Source organism: Aulonocara sp. 'chitande type north' Nkhata Bay, linkage group LG2 (genome assembly GCF_057382095.1).
Source record: "Aulonocara sp. 'chitande type north' Nkhata Bay isolate Kocher_YH1m ecotype deep benthic linkage group LG2, A_spYH_male_GT1.1, whole genome shotgun sequence".
In the NCBI taxonomy this organism is placed as follows: domain Eukaryota; kingdom Metazoa; phylum Chordata; class Actinopteri; order Cichliformes; family Cichlidae; genus Aulonocara; species Aulonocara sp. 'chitande type north' Nkhata Bay.
Genome location: NC_141345.1, coordinates 18,677,270 through 18,692,941, shown reverse-complemented (window position 1 = coordinate 18,692,941; position 15,672 = coordinate 18,677,270). Strand labels below are relative to the sequence as shown.

General features: G+C 43.8%; 1 protein-coding gene across 1 annotated transcript; it reads left to right on the top strand.

Annotated features, from left to right (window-relative positions):
* The first annotated feature begins 6,711 nt into the window (after positions 1-6,711).
* Positions 6,712-9,044, top strand: LOC147337638 (uncharacterized). Its single transcript, XM_086307442.1, has 3 exons — positions 6,712-7,986; positions 8,065-8,140; positions 8,543-9,044. The coding sequence occupies exon 1, from the start codon at positions 6,748-6,750 to the stop codon at positions 7,771-7,773; it is 1,026 nt and encodes a 341-aa protein (XP_086163568.1). The 5' UTR covers positions 6,712-6,747; the 3' UTR covers positions 7,774-7,986; positions 8,065-8,140; positions 8,543-9,044.
* Positions 9,045-15,672: the final 6,628 nt, after the last annotated feature.

Sequence of the window (15,672 nt, the reverse complement as noted above, 5' to 3'; positions counted from 1 at the left end):
TCTTCATTTATGTCGGAAGTGATAGTGTAACCCAGATCATTGGTTGAGTATGGGATTTCTGATTATTTGTGGTCACTGAACGCACCACTGTGCCGTGCGCATAGCCACTCTCTAGTCCAGCTACAGAGTTTTTCCTTCCGTTCATCCGATGAGGCGCATGCTGCTCTCGTGCCCTCTACGAGCTGGAAATTCGGGTACAGTAGACATTTGAGTTGCTGTAAATAGTTTTAAAAACCTTTATATGTGAAGCTAATGATTTAATATGTTGTTAGGAAAAAGTCTTGTAGCGGTTACAAATGTGAAGCGGAGCTGAGTCCGACAGCATTCGCCATTACACGAACTCCTCTGGTGAGTTAGTGTGCAGCTCATGTTCGTATGAAATGTTTTGTGCCTTATTATATTGCAGCGAGGTATCAAATCTACTGCTGTCATGTTGTTAAGAAAGAGGCTAAATATTGTATAACGTGTGTTATTGGCTGACTGTTAGCAAGCTAGCCGTTAAGTGAGCCTAGCTAATGTCCTGAAATGGCGGCCGACACGAGGTCAGTTACAGTGTTATGTTATGCCTAAGAGAACAGCATTGATAAGCATTGTTAACTGCATTTATGTTCTGTTATATTTTTATTTTGACAAACCTGTATTATTATAATGGTAAGTCTGTTAAATAAGCCGTTAGTGACATGGACACTGAGTCAGTGGTACTGAGACTTATGAACATTTCAGTTAATTCTTCTGCACACTTGTGTGTAGGCTGGTTTGTTTGCCCTTTTGGTGCCCTGGATCCTACTGGATGAACTGCCTTGTGGAAGTCCTCATCTGATGACTCTGCCGAACCGTCCTGGCAAATAGATGGTCGTTGCTGGATGCTATTATTGGATGCTACACCGTTCCAACAGAGCGGTAGGAACAATTCAAAGGGCCCCAACGATGCGCTTTATTTTTCCCTGAGCTCAGGTGATTTTCTTTTGGCCAAAGGACCTTAAAGGATACATATTTGATTTTGTTTATTTATTTGTTTTATTTTTCTTATGACACTGAGTGGAAAGACACTACGAAAAAAAGGGGTTTATTATTTAAAATTGTGTCTAATAAATGTGTTTATGTTAAGTAAGTGTGGTGTCCATTGTGTGCTGGAAGCCTTATTGTTCCTGTGGTGGAGCAGCTACTACCAATCTCCTTTACGAAACTAGCTTCTGACAGGATATAGATATTTGGGATACATTTGATTTCTTGTAACCTATTTTTAGAGAAACTGTGATTCTGGGTTAAACATCGGGGTGAAATTGATGACACTGACACCTAGTGAACTGCCCAAGGTCAACAGTCCTGATTTCCACGCATTAAAGGTTTGGCGTAAGTACAGATTGCGTTACAAGTGGCGAGCCAGCCAGGAGATTGGTGAAAAGTAGCACCTTGACTTTCCAGCTCACAACACCTACCTCTTTTCCTTGACCCTATTGTGTTGGACATGGATCTTTGCAGACGTTTTGATGTAGATGGCCAGTGCTCACTTTTTGTGACTGGCGTTGAAGGGATTTACACAGATGATGACATTGCTAGTGTTTTTTCAGTAAATGGTAAAGTTTCTCGGATAGTTCGAATTCCAGATGAATCAAACCAGCCAGAGGGTAGAGTCCTGATACAATATTTGTCCGATCAAGCCATTTCCAAGATCAACCCCCAGATCTTAGGCGACTTGCCGAGCCCCAAGGATCCTGCTATCGGTTGGTCTGTCAAAACCATTCGAGATGTTGCTCAGGAAGAGGTAGGCAAGGAGTTAGCTCGTAGATATTTAGAAGAACTGAAGGCTGTTGGAGATAGTGGTAAAGCAGGTTTCTTGAGTGTTATTCAGAGTGAGGTCAAAGAAGTTCGACATAACTCTGAGATTCCTGACACACAGCCACACACAGCTCAGGATGGTGACACATCCCTCCATGACATTGTAGCTAGTGATCATGATGAACCTAATCACTACACACAGACCCACAATGCACCTGATAGTGCTGTGGTGAACCCTGTTAATATCGACCGCAGTCTCCTTAACCCACCTCAGATTCAAAAAGTTGTCGTTGAGCACGTTATCAGAAATGACTCAACAGCCCCGTGGTCTACACAAACCAGACTGCGCACCTTTTCTGGCCGTGCTCCTAGGCCCAATGGTGAGGTAGACTATGAAACATGGCGCACACAAGTGGACCTTCTTGTCAGTGATTGCTCTCTTAGTGATGTGCAAAAGGTTAGGAAAATACTTGAAAGTTTGCTAAGTCCAGCAGCCGATGTTGTTAAGTTGCTTGGTGTGAGTTCACCACCCAGGGCTTATGTTAAGCAGCTCGATTCCGCTTTCAGTGTTGTAGAGGACGGAGAAGAGTTATTTGCAACCTTTCTCAGCTCCAACCAGAATAGCGGAGAAAAGCCCTCAGCATATTTGAACAGACTCCATAGCCTCCTTACTCGAGCTATTTTTAGAGGGGGAGTCTCTGTCGAAAGTTTGAGCGAACACCTACTCAGACAGTTTATTAGAGGCTGCTGGGACCAGAGTCTCATTATAGCTCTCCAACTAGAAAACAAAAAGAACAGTCCACCAACATTCCCAGATCTACTCCTTATGTTGAGGACCGAGGAAGGTCGTAGATCTGCAAAGCTAGACAGGATGAAAAAACATCTGGGTGCTACAAAAGCAGCTGTACATGCCCACTCCATTTTTGATGTACCCTCCTATGATGATGAGCCCGTTCCAACACAGACTGCAAAGCAGAGCGAAGCATCTAAGCTTGAGAGGAGAATGGATGAGCTTTCAAAGCAGGTAGAGAAACTGAGTCAAAGGTCCAAGAATTCTCCTTTTGACAGTGAGCTTAGTGCAGCGTTAAAACAGAGGCAAGAAGAAACTGTTAAACTTGAAAGCAAAATAGATGAGTTGTCTAAACAACTCAGAGAGCTCACTCAGAACCAAAAATGTCCTAAAGAGAATAATAGTGGCAAAGACTTCCTTACGGCAAGAAATAGCAGTGCCAGGAGACCAGTTAAGGTTCCCTCTATGCCAAAAGCATGGTTCTGCTTTAGATGTGGTGAAGATAACCACATTGCCGCTCGATGCCCAAATGAACCCAACCAGGCACTAGTCCGCCAGAAGAATGCTGAGTTAAAGGAAAAGCAAGGAAGGTTCCAAGCCCAACAGGTTACTGAGCCTTTTGCTTTAAACTTGTAGCGGCTCCTGCTGTGGGACGTCCAGGAGCTGAGACCAGCATTAGTCCCGCCTCAAGTGACCAAAGAATTGGTGTTCAGAGCAAAATAAAGACCCAGACAACGGTTCAAGATTTCAGTTCCCAATCCCGCTTGCCACCCGGTCTGATAGGTCCTCGTTGTTCAGCTTCTGTTTTGGTTGAGGGTGTGCAATGCAACTCTATCATGGATAGTGGTTCACAAGTCACTACAATCTCCGAATCATTTCACAAGGATAAGCTGGCACATCTCCCCATTCAGCCCATTCAAGCATTGCTTGAGATTGAGGGTGCAGGTGGACAGCACGTTCCCTACCTTGGTTATGTTGAGACCCACATCACTTTTCCTCACAACATTACAGGCAAAGAGGAAGAGTTGGTTGTTTTGGCTCTTGTTGTGCCTGAGTGCCATTTTAACAGCAGAATACCAGTTTTGATTGGTACCAATGCACTGTTAAGACTCCATGATAAGTTATCTGAACGTGACGGTCCAGATTTCCTTCACAGACTGTGTTCCAGAGATGTAGCACTGGTTCTCCAGCACTTGGCTAAACAAATGGATGATTGCCATATACACCCAGTGAGGTTGCACGGGAAAGTACCAGTCACCATCCCTGCCAACCACAAGTGCTGTTTAATGGGCGATGTTAGGCTGAGAAAGAACACTCCTAACGTAAGTTTCGTCCTTGAACCAAATGAACACGACAAGTTACCTGGTGGTTTATTTCTTGAAACTGCTTTGATAGACATCCCTTACAAAGCTAAGAGTAAGGTTCCAGTCGTCTTGCAGAACTTGAGTGGGCATAGTATTGTATTGCAACCAGGAAGTACAGTTGCCCAGGTATGTGTAGCCCAGCACATTTCACCCCTGGTGCCTGTTTCAAATGCTTCTTCTCATGACAAGTTTGATGGAGAGAAGCTTAAGTTTAATCTTGATGAGTCACCCATCTCTGAAGAATGGAAAGAGCGCATCACCACCAAGCTCAAGTCTATTTCAGAAGTGTTTGCGGTTGATGATCTGTCTTATGGTCACACCACTGTGGTAAAACACCACATTCGGCTGAACGATGACACGCCGTTTAAGGAACGGTCGAGGCCCATCCATCCAAGTGACAGAGAAGCTGTCAAGCAACACCTCAAAGAACTGCTTAATGCAGGGGTTATTAGGGAGTCAGAGAGCCCCTACGCATCTCCAATAGTAGTTGTGCGTAAAAAGGATGGTTCAATCAGGTTGTGCGTTGATTACCGCAAGTTGAACGCACGGACCATTAGGGATGCTTATGCCCTCCCAAACATTGAGGAGACCTTCACGGCCCTTAGTGGTGCCAAGTGGTTCTCGGTCATGGACCTCAAATCAGGCTATTATCAGGTTGAGATGGCCGAGGAAGATAAAGCTAAAACTGCTTTTGTCTGTCCTCTTGGGTTTTATGAGTTTAATCGCCTGCCTCAGGGCGTTACAAATGCCCCAAGTACGTTTCAACGACTGATGGAGAAGTGTGTTGGGGATTTGAACTTGAGTGAGGTACTTGTGTTTTTGGATGATCTGATTGTGTTTTCAGACACCCTGGAGGAACATGAGGTGAGACTCATGAGGGTGCTGAACCGGTTGAGGGACTTTGGGTTGAAGCTGTCCCCAGAAAAATGTCATTTCTTTAGGCCCTCGGTGAAGTACCTTGGCCATGTGGTTGATGCCCAAGGAGTTCACACAGATCCTGATAAGATCTCAGCTTTGAAAACATGGCCTCGTCCTACAAACAAGAGAGAGTTAAAATGTTTCCTAGGCTTTGCCGGTTATTACCGGAGATTCATTGATGGATACTCAAAGATCGCAAAGCCTTTAAATAGTCTCACGGCTGGTTACCACTCACCCAAAAAGAGGGGTAAAGTGTATCTTGGAGAACATTTCAGACAACCATCAAACATTAACTTACCTTTTGGAGAGGAGTGGACACCTGAATGTGAAAATGCGTTTAAGACTTTGATTGAGAGACTGACATCGGCACCTGTCCTTGCTTTTGCCAACCCACAGCTACCATATGTCCTGCACACTGATGCCAGTCGTGAAGGCTTGGGTGCAGCGCTCTACCAAGAGCAGGACGGGAAGCTGAGAGCTGTGGCTTATGCAAGCAGAGGACTTTCCAAAAGTGAGAGAAACTATCCCACTCACAAGCTTGAATTTCTAGCTTTGAAGTGGGCAGTTTGTGAGAAGTTTAACAGCTACCTTTATGGCGCTAACTTCACCATTGTGACGGATAACAATCCTCTCACGTATGTACTGACATCTGCAAAGTTAGATGCTGCTGGTCATCGCTGGTTAGCTGCGCTGTCTACTTATCAGTTCACCGTTAAGTACAGGGCCGGTCATGCCAATCGCGATGCAGACGGGCTGTCCCGACGACCACAAGCTCCTCCTTTTGAAGATGAGGATTTCATCAAAGAAAGGGAGAGAGTTGATGACATGAAAAACCGTCTTCTAGAGGTGAGCAACGAGATGAGTCACGAGGTGGTATCTGCCTTATGTCAACGCCATCTTGTGGTGTCAAAGATCGAGCACTGTTCAAATCTAGAACAACCTTTGGCTGTAGAGTCTCTTGCTGTTGATCCCTCAACAGTTGCGGATGTATTTGGAGAAGACACATTACCATCTATGACAAGCTCTGACTGGTATAAAGCTCAGAGGGATGACCCGGTTGTCTCACGTGTCATTACCTTCGTTGAAAGAGCTCAAAAGCCCAGCTTCAGAGAAACAAACCTTGAAGTTCCTGATGTTAGGCTCCTTCTCAAGGAGTGGAGAAGACTCGAAATGAGAGATGGAGTATTGTACAGGAAATGGACAAATAGAGACAACACTGTATGGCAGTTAGTCCTACCTGAACAGTTCAGAGGGAAAGCGTTGCGTGGAGTGCATGATGAAGTTGGTCATCTTGGTTTTGAACGAGCACTGCATCTTGCCCGTTCCAGATTCTATTGGCCAATGATGACAAAGTCTGTAGAAGAGAAGTGCAGACAGTGTCCACGCTGTGTCAGGAGGAAAGCAGTGCCTCAGAAGGCAGCGCCTCTTGAAAATATTATAGCAACTTACCCGCTTGAACTCGTCTGTATGGACTATTTGTCAGTTGAGCCAGACAACAGAGACACCCGGAACATATTAGTTATCACTGACCATTTTACGAAGTTTGCTGTGGCAGTGCCAACTAAAGATCAGAAGTCCAGGACCATTGCAAAAGCTCTGTGGGAGAACTTCATAGTTCATTATGGGTTTCCCAGTCGTCTACTCAGTGATCAGGGTAGAGACTTTGAATCTCACACAATCAAAGAGCTATGTGCGTTGATAGGAGCAGACAAAATCCGCACTACACCTTATCATCCTCGCGGAAACCCGGTGGAAAGGTTTAACCGGATGCTTCTTGATATGTTGGGTACGTTGGAAGAGGAAGACAAATCTCACTGGAGGGACTTCGTTAAACCCTTAGTTCATGCGTATAACTGCACGAGGAACGACACAACTGGTTTCTCTCCTTATGAACTGATGTTTGGCAGACAACCCCGACTACCCATTAATTTAGTCTTAGGTATCCAACCTGAAAATGCCAACCATAAGTCTCATTCAGAGTATGTGAACAACCTTCGTCAACGTCTGGAGGAGAGCTACACTCTAGCTGCAAAAAACTCCCAGAAGATCGGAGAAAGGAATAAAGTTAGGTTTGACAAGAGGATTAGAGTGGCCGAGCTCTGTGCAGGTGACAGGGTTTTGGTTAGGAACATGAGTATCAGAGGTAAACACAAAATCTCAGACAGGTGGGAACAGAAAGTACATGTTGTGGTTAAACGAATCAATGATGGCCCTGTCTATGTTGTGGAACCCGAGTTGGGAGACGGACCAAAACGCACCTTACACAGGGATCTCCTTCTACCGTGTGGGTTCTTACCTGTGGAAGAAATGGCAGGGAGCAGATCTCATGGGCCCTCTAAAGGGAAGAAACCAAGGAACAAAGCCGAAAGAGAAGTACAATCTTCTGATAACCCTGATGGTCAGGAAGATGAGGTATACAGTGATGAGGACGAAGTGTATCCAGCTTTTGTGGTTCCAGAAATAATAACCAGAGGTCCTTTTATCCAGACTGAAAGGCAGGTTATCACACCTCAGCTGTCCACTGGGGATGTGCATTCTAGTTTGCCCCGTGCAGAGCCACAAGACGAGTCACACGCACGAGAAACACCCAGTCATGTTTCTGAACCTGAGCCTTTGTTACACTCAGAAAGCAATGAGGTGACCACATCTCCCATTCCATCTGATGAAGGTCCAGGTTGGGTTGTTATTGACATTCCTGAACAAACAGAATCTGTTGAAATGAATCAAGGAAGCAGCGACACTGCTGAGCAGAGTTCAGAGCCAGAGACAGTAGAGTTGCGGCGTTCTGGGAGAGAGAGACGCCAACCTCGTAAACTAACTTATGATGAGTTAGGTGAGCCTTTAATTTTGGCTCTCAGTTCCTTTTTGTCAGAGTTTCGCAATTGTATTCTCTCAGAGCACTTTCCTTCACACACCTGTTAAGTCAAGTGTGCATGCAGAGACTCATGCACTTTAGAGGGGGAGAGTGTAACCCAGATCATTGGTTGAGTATGGGATTTCTGATTATTTGTGGTCACTGAACGCACCACTGTGCCGTGCGCATTGCCACTCTCTAGTCCAGCTACAGAGTTTTTCCTTCCGTTCATCCGATGAGGCGCATGCTGCTCTCGTGCCCTCTACGAGCTGGAAATTCGGGTACAGTAGACATTTGAGTTGCTGTAAATAGTTTTAAAAACCTTTATATGTGAAGCTAATGATTTAATATGTTGTTAGGAAAAAGTCTTGTAGCGGTTACAAATGTGAAGCGGAGCTGAGTCCGACAGCATTCGCCATTACACGAACTCCTCTGGTGAGTTAGTGTGCAGCTCATGTTCGTATGAAATGTTTTGTGCCTTATTATATTGCAGCGAGGTATCAAATCTACTGCTGTCATGTTGTTAAGAAAGAGGCTAAATATTGTATAACGTGTGTTATTGGCTGACTGTTAGCAAGCTAGCCGTTAAGTGAGCCTAGCTAATGTCCTGAAATGGCGGCCGACACGAGGTCAGTTACAGTGTTATGTTATGCCTAAGAGAACAGCATTGATAAGCATTGTTAACTGCATTTATGTTCTGTTATATTTTTATTTTGACAAACCTGTATTATTATAATGGTAAGTCTGTTAAATAAGCCGTTAGTGACATGGACACTGAGTCAGTGGTACTGAGACTTATGAACATTTCAGTTAATTCTTCTGCACACTTGTGTGTAGGCTGGTTTGTTTGCCCTTTTGGTGCCCTGGATCCTACTGGATGAACTGCCTTGTGGAAGTCCTCATCTGATGACTCTGCCGAACCGTCCTGGCAAATAGATGGTCGTTGCTGGATGCTATTATTGGATGCTACACCGTTCCAACAGAGCGGTAGGAACAATTCAAAGGGCCCCAACGATGCGCTTTATTTTTCCCTGAGCTCAGGTGATTTTCTTTTGGCCAAAGGACCTTAAAGGATACATATTTGATTTTGTTTATTTATTTGTTTTATTTTTCTTATGACACTGAGTGGAAAGACACTACGAAAAAAAGGGGTTTATTATTTAAAATTGTGTCTAATAAATGTGTTTATGTTAAGTAAGTGTGGTGTCCATTGTGTGCTGGAAGCCTTATTGTTCCTGTGGTGGAGCAGCTACTACCAATCTCCTTTACGAAACTAGCTTCTGACAGGATATAGATATTTGGGATACATTTGATTTCTTGTAACCTATTTTTAGAGAAACTGTGATTCTGGGTTAAACATCGGGGTGACATTGATGACACTGACACCTAGTGAACTGCCCAAGGTCAACAGTCCTGATTTCCACGCATTAAAGGTTTGGCGTAAGTACAGATTGCGTTACAATAGCAGAGCTGTACGTTTTAATTTTTTCAGAAATCTCTCAGTCAGAACATGCTATACCATCTTTAGATAAAAGCTAGCAAGCTAACTTCCTGCTAACTTCTGACTCCGTTAAATGACATAGATTTTGTTTTCATGGATGCCTGGATGTTAAACTTAATTCTTACACTTGGTAAAGTAGCAACACTGATCATTTTATTGAAGATGAAAGAATTTAGACAGTATTTAACTCTCAGTGATGCTGCAGTGTTCCTTTGACTTTGGGACCTGAAACTGTCACGGCCAGATCAGCAGGCCGCTGACTAGTAGTGTTCTCTCTCTTGCTCTCTCTCTCTCTCTCTCTTGCTCTCTCTCTCGCTCTCCCGCCAGGGCGGAACTCATGGTGGGTTCGCGCCCTCGGCCCACGCCCCTCTGAAGAGGAAACACCTGGGCCTCATCAGTGCAGCCAGCATTTAAGCCAGGGAGTGGCTTCTACTCATCGCTGGATCGTTGTGTGTGACTCGCGTCAGTGCAGCCCGGCTCTGAGCAAGTTCTCTTTTGCTTCCCTGTGCAAAACCTCTAACGTGTGTTTCCTTCTGTACATAGATCCCCTGGACCCGACCCTGCATTCCCCGAGCGGATTCCCTTTTTGTGTGAGTGTTTGGAGAGAGAGTCAGAAGAGGAGCAAGTGTCTTTTCCCTACCTGGATTTCCCCGGAGCCTTTTCCCTGTCACCGCTTTGTATATAGCACTATCCCCTGCACTGTTTGTATATACACCTGGTGGAACTGTAATAAATACTGACTGTGCCTCTGAGTCCTGCATGTGAGTCCTCAAGCGAACCGTGACAGAAACAGATTTTGGACCCGGATACGGCTAATGACATCAGACTTAAAGACCGGATTAGCCATACTTTGATTACTTTGATTTGGATATATACACTCAGTTTAACCATGGACATGGTCAGCAGCAATACTATTCTGTGACATCAAGGGGGGCAAAATGTGCAAAGAAAACATCACCCGAATTACAATTACGTGACCATCACCAACCTGAACAATTGATGCGATGTAGGACAGATCCATGCTTTCATGACATTGGCACAGCAGAAATCAAGACAACGGTGTGGCGCATTCAGAGATGCTCTTCTGGATACCTTAGTTGTAAAGACTGGTCATTTTCTCTGACCTTTGGCATCAACAAGGCTTTCTCACCTCCTGCTCACTGGATATTTTCACTTTTCCACCTATTCTCTGTAAACCCTGGAGACATGAAACCATGTCATATTCAGAGTAACTTAAATCACCATTCTTCTTCATTCTGATGCTCAGATTGAACTTTAACAGGTCATCTTGATACAGTTTCAATAGTTGCCATGTGATTGGCCGATTAAGAAACAAGTGTATCTAATAAAGTGGCCAGTGAGTTTATGTAGCCTCCAGATGTGAACAGTGAAGCCCTGAAGTGTCTTAAACCTGTATTTTTTGCAATGAGCACCAAGGGGAGGCTCCTTTGGTTGCAGAGGCAGTAATATGCTATTTTTTAACTTATTTAATGCTAAACTGTTTCCTAATGAATATATGGTACCAGTTGCTCGCTTCTTTTTAAAAAAAAATATATAATCACAATGTTCATTTGAAATCATAATTCAACTCAGATTGAAATAGGTGATAAAGCTGGAGACATTTTGGACGTGTTCTTTCTTAACCAGAGGTTATTCCTGGCTAATGTCTGGTTGAGTAAAACAAAGGCTGAAGATGTCAAAACAGGACTAATGGGTAACACCAAGATGGCTTTGTCCATTTCATATAGAGTCATGTACAGTGGGGCAAAAAAGTATTTAGTCAGCCACCGATTGTGCAAGTTTCCCCACTTAAAATGATGACAGAGGTCAGTAATTTGCACCAGAGGTACACTTCAACTGTGAGAGACAGAATGTGAAAAAAAAATCCATGAATTCACATGGTAGGATTTGTAAAGAATTTATTCGTAAATTAGGGTGGAAAATAAGTATTTGGTCACCTCAAACAAGGAAAATCTCTGGCTCTCACAGACCTGTAACGTCTTCTGTAAGAAGCTTTTCTGTCCCCCACTCGTTACCTGTATGAATGGCACCTGTTTGAACTCATCATCTGTATGAAAGACACCTGTCCACAGCCTCAAACAGTCAGACTCCAAACTCCGCCATGGCCAAGACCAAAGAGCTTTCGAAGGACACCAGGAAAAGTATTGTAGACCTGCACCAGACTGGGAAGAGTGAATCTACAATAGGCAAGCAGCTTGGTGTGAAAAAATCAACTGTGGGAGCAATCATCAGAAAATGGAAGACATACAAGACCACTGATAATCTCCCTCGATCTGGGGCTCCACGCAAGATCTCATCCCGTGGGGTCAAAATGATCATGAGAACGGTGAGCAAAGATCCCAGAACCACACGGGGGGACCTGGTGAATGACCTGCAGAGAGCTGGGACCAAAGTAACAAAGGTCACCATCAGTAACACACTACAACGGCAGGGAATCAAATCCCGCAGTGCCAGACGTGTTCCGCTGCTGAAGCCAATGCATGTCCAGGCCCGTCTGAAGTTTGCCAGAGAGCACATGGATGATACAGCAGAGGATTGGGAGAATGTCATGTGGTCAGATGAAACCAAAGTAGAACTTTTTGGTATAAACTCAACTCGTCGTGTTTGGAGGAAGAAGAATACTGAGTTGCATCCCAAGAACACCATACCTACTGTGAAGCATGGGGGTGGAAACATCATGCTATGGGGCTGTTTTTCTGCCAAGGGGACAGGACAACTGATCCGTGTTAAGGACAGAATGAATGGGGCCATGTATCGTGAGATTTTGAGCCAAAACCTCCTTCCATCAGTGAGAACTTTGAAGATGAAACGAGGCTGGGTCTTCCAACATGACAATGATCCAAAACACACCGCCCGGGCAACAAAGGAGTGGCTCCGTAAGAAGCATTTGAAAGTCCTGGAGTGGCCTAGCCAGTCTCCAGACCTCAACCCCATAGAAAATCTGTGGCGGGAGTTGGAAGTCCGTGTTGCTCGGCAACAGCCCCAAAACATCACTGCTCTCGAGAAGATCTGCATGGAGGAATGGGCCAAAATACCAGCTACTGTGTGTGCAAACCTGGTAAAGACCTATAGTAAACGTTTGACCTCTGTTATTGCCAACAAAGGCTATGTTACAAAGTATTGAGTTGTATTTTTGTTATTGACCAAATACTTATTTTCCACCCTGATTTACGAATAAATTCGTTACAAATCCTACCATGTGGATTCATGGATTTTTTTTTCACATTCTGTCTCTCACAGTTGAAGTGTACCTCTGGTGCAAATTAATGACCTCTGTCATCATTTTAGGTGGGGGAACTTGCACAATCGGTGGCTGACTAAATACTTTTTTGCCCCACTGTATCATCTACCAAACTTCTGGCATTGTGGCGAGCTGCTTGCACTCTTACTCTTGCCTGAGGAAACAGGAAATGTGGGAAACAGTAGGTTAGGTCAGAAAATGTTTGGACACCAACACATATTCCTCAGTGTCAGCAAAGCGCAAGACACTAGATTTGAAATGACAAGATAAGTTGCAGTTAAAAAGTAGACTTTAAGCTTCAGCGGAGTTGCTCATTTTGGACGTAAGGCCTACACCTGTGGGTGATCTGTCATATCAAAAACCGTCCCGGGATATTTCTCGAGATAAAATACGCTAAGCAGCTCTTACTGCATCCAACAGTAAAGTGCAGGCTCTGCTGTTCGCAGTGATGTAATGCCTAAAATGAGTTTCACTCCCCTTGCAGTACCCCTTGCCAATGGTTTATAATGTTACTTAAAAGATATTCTGTGAGTCATGAAGTGAGTACATTTCAGCGCTTTCTGTTTCATCACCCTGGAGGAGTTTGTTAACAGTGGGAGCCGTAAACCGCGTAGCTGGCGATAAGAAAAGTGATGATTCCAATGTTTCCTTTCCATTTGTATTTTAATTTTATCCCGAAACACACACACACACACGCTCATACGGACTCAAATGTAAACCTGGCAGCTCCCCTGCCACTCGGCTTCTGAGGTTTGGAGGTCTCTGATAGGAAGCCTCTGAAATGGAAAAGAGATAAGAGTAAATAAACAAATAAATACAATAAAACTGAATTTGTGCTGGTTCAGTGCACACAGAGGAAAAGAGGGGGAGAGAGAAAAGGAGGGAGTGCACTCTGCGAGGCCTGACGGCGAATCCCACAAAGGTGCATTCTCAGTAAAGCAAAGCAAGGTAAATAGCTAAGTGAATTCATGCGAGTTGCATTTATTCTCTGAAATCTGATGGAGAGAGACACCATTTTGACTCAGACAATGAAGCTATCGGTTACTGCCTCTGATATGATCTCTGTCCATTTTGCACTACCCAATTGCTCCAGAAAAGGCATTTTTATTTCCATCACAATGAAGTTATTTGGTGCTGTCAGCTAATTCTCAATGGCACGACAAGCTTTCTTTGGGCACACATCGATACCTTCGCAGAGGAAACCACGCTAAACCAAATGTTCTGCACAGCGAGCCCGCCTTTAATGCAGTGCCACGGGCTTTGATGTGCACCCACACCAACACACCACTCCAACAGCCTTTCTTCTCAGATGTTGCTTAATTACACTATCATAGTCTGTTAATTACCTTATCAGTGGTGCATAATCCCATGGTCAGTGTCTGAACGCCACGTATCAAAGCAAAGCAACGTCTCTTTCATGCGGCGGTTTCTTTTTTCGGAGGCCCTGATTAGTGGTTTGTGAGATTGCAGATGAGGTTATTTTTTACTAACAATTAGTGTCTCGAGGCCAAAATAAAAAAGATTTTTAAAAAGGTGTGTTTATTTTGTTTTGTTTATTTAGTAGTAGCGCTCTAACGGTAACTCTAATTGTTGCCCCAGAGAATCCGTCTTAGTCATATGATTAATGAAAACAGTGCAAGGCTGGATTTTGTAGATATAACATTAAAAGAATAAATCAGCTCACTGGAAAAATGTTTAAATATTTGCTTTCTCGTAGAGAGGGAGTTGATTGACTGAAGAGATGATTGGCCTAGATTAGTACAGCCGGTGTGCTCTACAGTTTGTTTGTTTGGTACTTTTTGGTATTAAAGTAGGCAAAAGATGTTAATTTCTATGCATCTAGTGTACTCATGGGGTAAAGGTAGGGTTAGTTCACTATGGCCATAACTCACATCGATCCAATAATAATAATAATACAGGTTCAAAAAAATCAAGCAGCACACAAGACAACAGGACTCTCTCAAAAAACAACAAGTATGGTTTTTAGGACTTCATCCAGCCATTTAAAAGCTCTAAGCACAGCATTAGGACTGTATGAATTTATCCGTTTCTTACATTGCTGTGGAGGAAACATGGCATCAGTGCATTGAGGTTTGCAGGCATTCATTTATGAACAGCTCTCACAGCATTTCAGTCAGGTCAAGTTCTGGACTTGCAACATTTGTTGCTATTTTGGGGTCATTGTCTTCTTGCATAACCCAATTTCAGCCAAGTTTTGGCTTTTTGACAGAAGAGTTCATTGTGGAATCAGTGACTGCAAGCCGCCCACATCCTGCGGCTGTGGTACGCCCAAATCATGACTCTTCCACCACCGTGCTCGACAGTTGCTATGATACGCTGACATGGCGTGTTTGGTTTTCACTAAATGTGGCACTGTGCATTATGCCCTGACATCATCACTTTGGTCTCATCAGTAAAAAAAAGGGACATTACTCCAGAACTGCTGTGCTTTGTTGAGATCCACAGAGCTCAGTATACTGTAAATGTATACTGAAAAACAATCTCCCCATAAAGCCCTTATTATTTGGGCTGGATCAGGTAATTGTGCACCATCCCTTAATTACACTGTAATAGGCCAAGGCTGGCTGGAGGCTTTCCATGATGCATTGACTGTCTCTTCTTCCTGTTAAAAGGTAGTTTTTCCTTCCCACTATTGCCAAGTGCTTGCTCATAGGGGGTCTGATTGTTGGGGTCTTTGCCTGATAATAATATAAAGAAACCATTCTTGTGATGTTTTTATATTTAATATATAAATAAAATTGAATTTAATTAAACTGTAATTCTCTTGAATTGCTGGGATTCATGCCTACCAATACTTACTTCAAGTGCATTTAATGCGGTGCATATGTGCCGATCTCCACGCATCTCCGTTTTGATGTGGAGATGATAATTAAGAAATAATTGAAGCCGCTAGAGAAGTGTGAAAGATGCATTCTTAAATGTCTGTGTAATTCTGCTCAGAATATGTTAACGTATGCACAGATGTTAATGCAGAATCTACGTTGGGCTCCTGTCTTCACGCACCTCAGCGCTTCCACATATGTACTTACCCTCAGCTCTGCTTGCAGCCTTACTGGATCTGTCAACTTGGGGAAAATTTCCATTTTGCAGCTAACTCTGCAGCCTTTTGATGGGTGCGTCTTGCCGACTTTTATCTCTCAGTGCGTCTGAAAACTAATTAATATTTTTTTTACTCTCACTCAC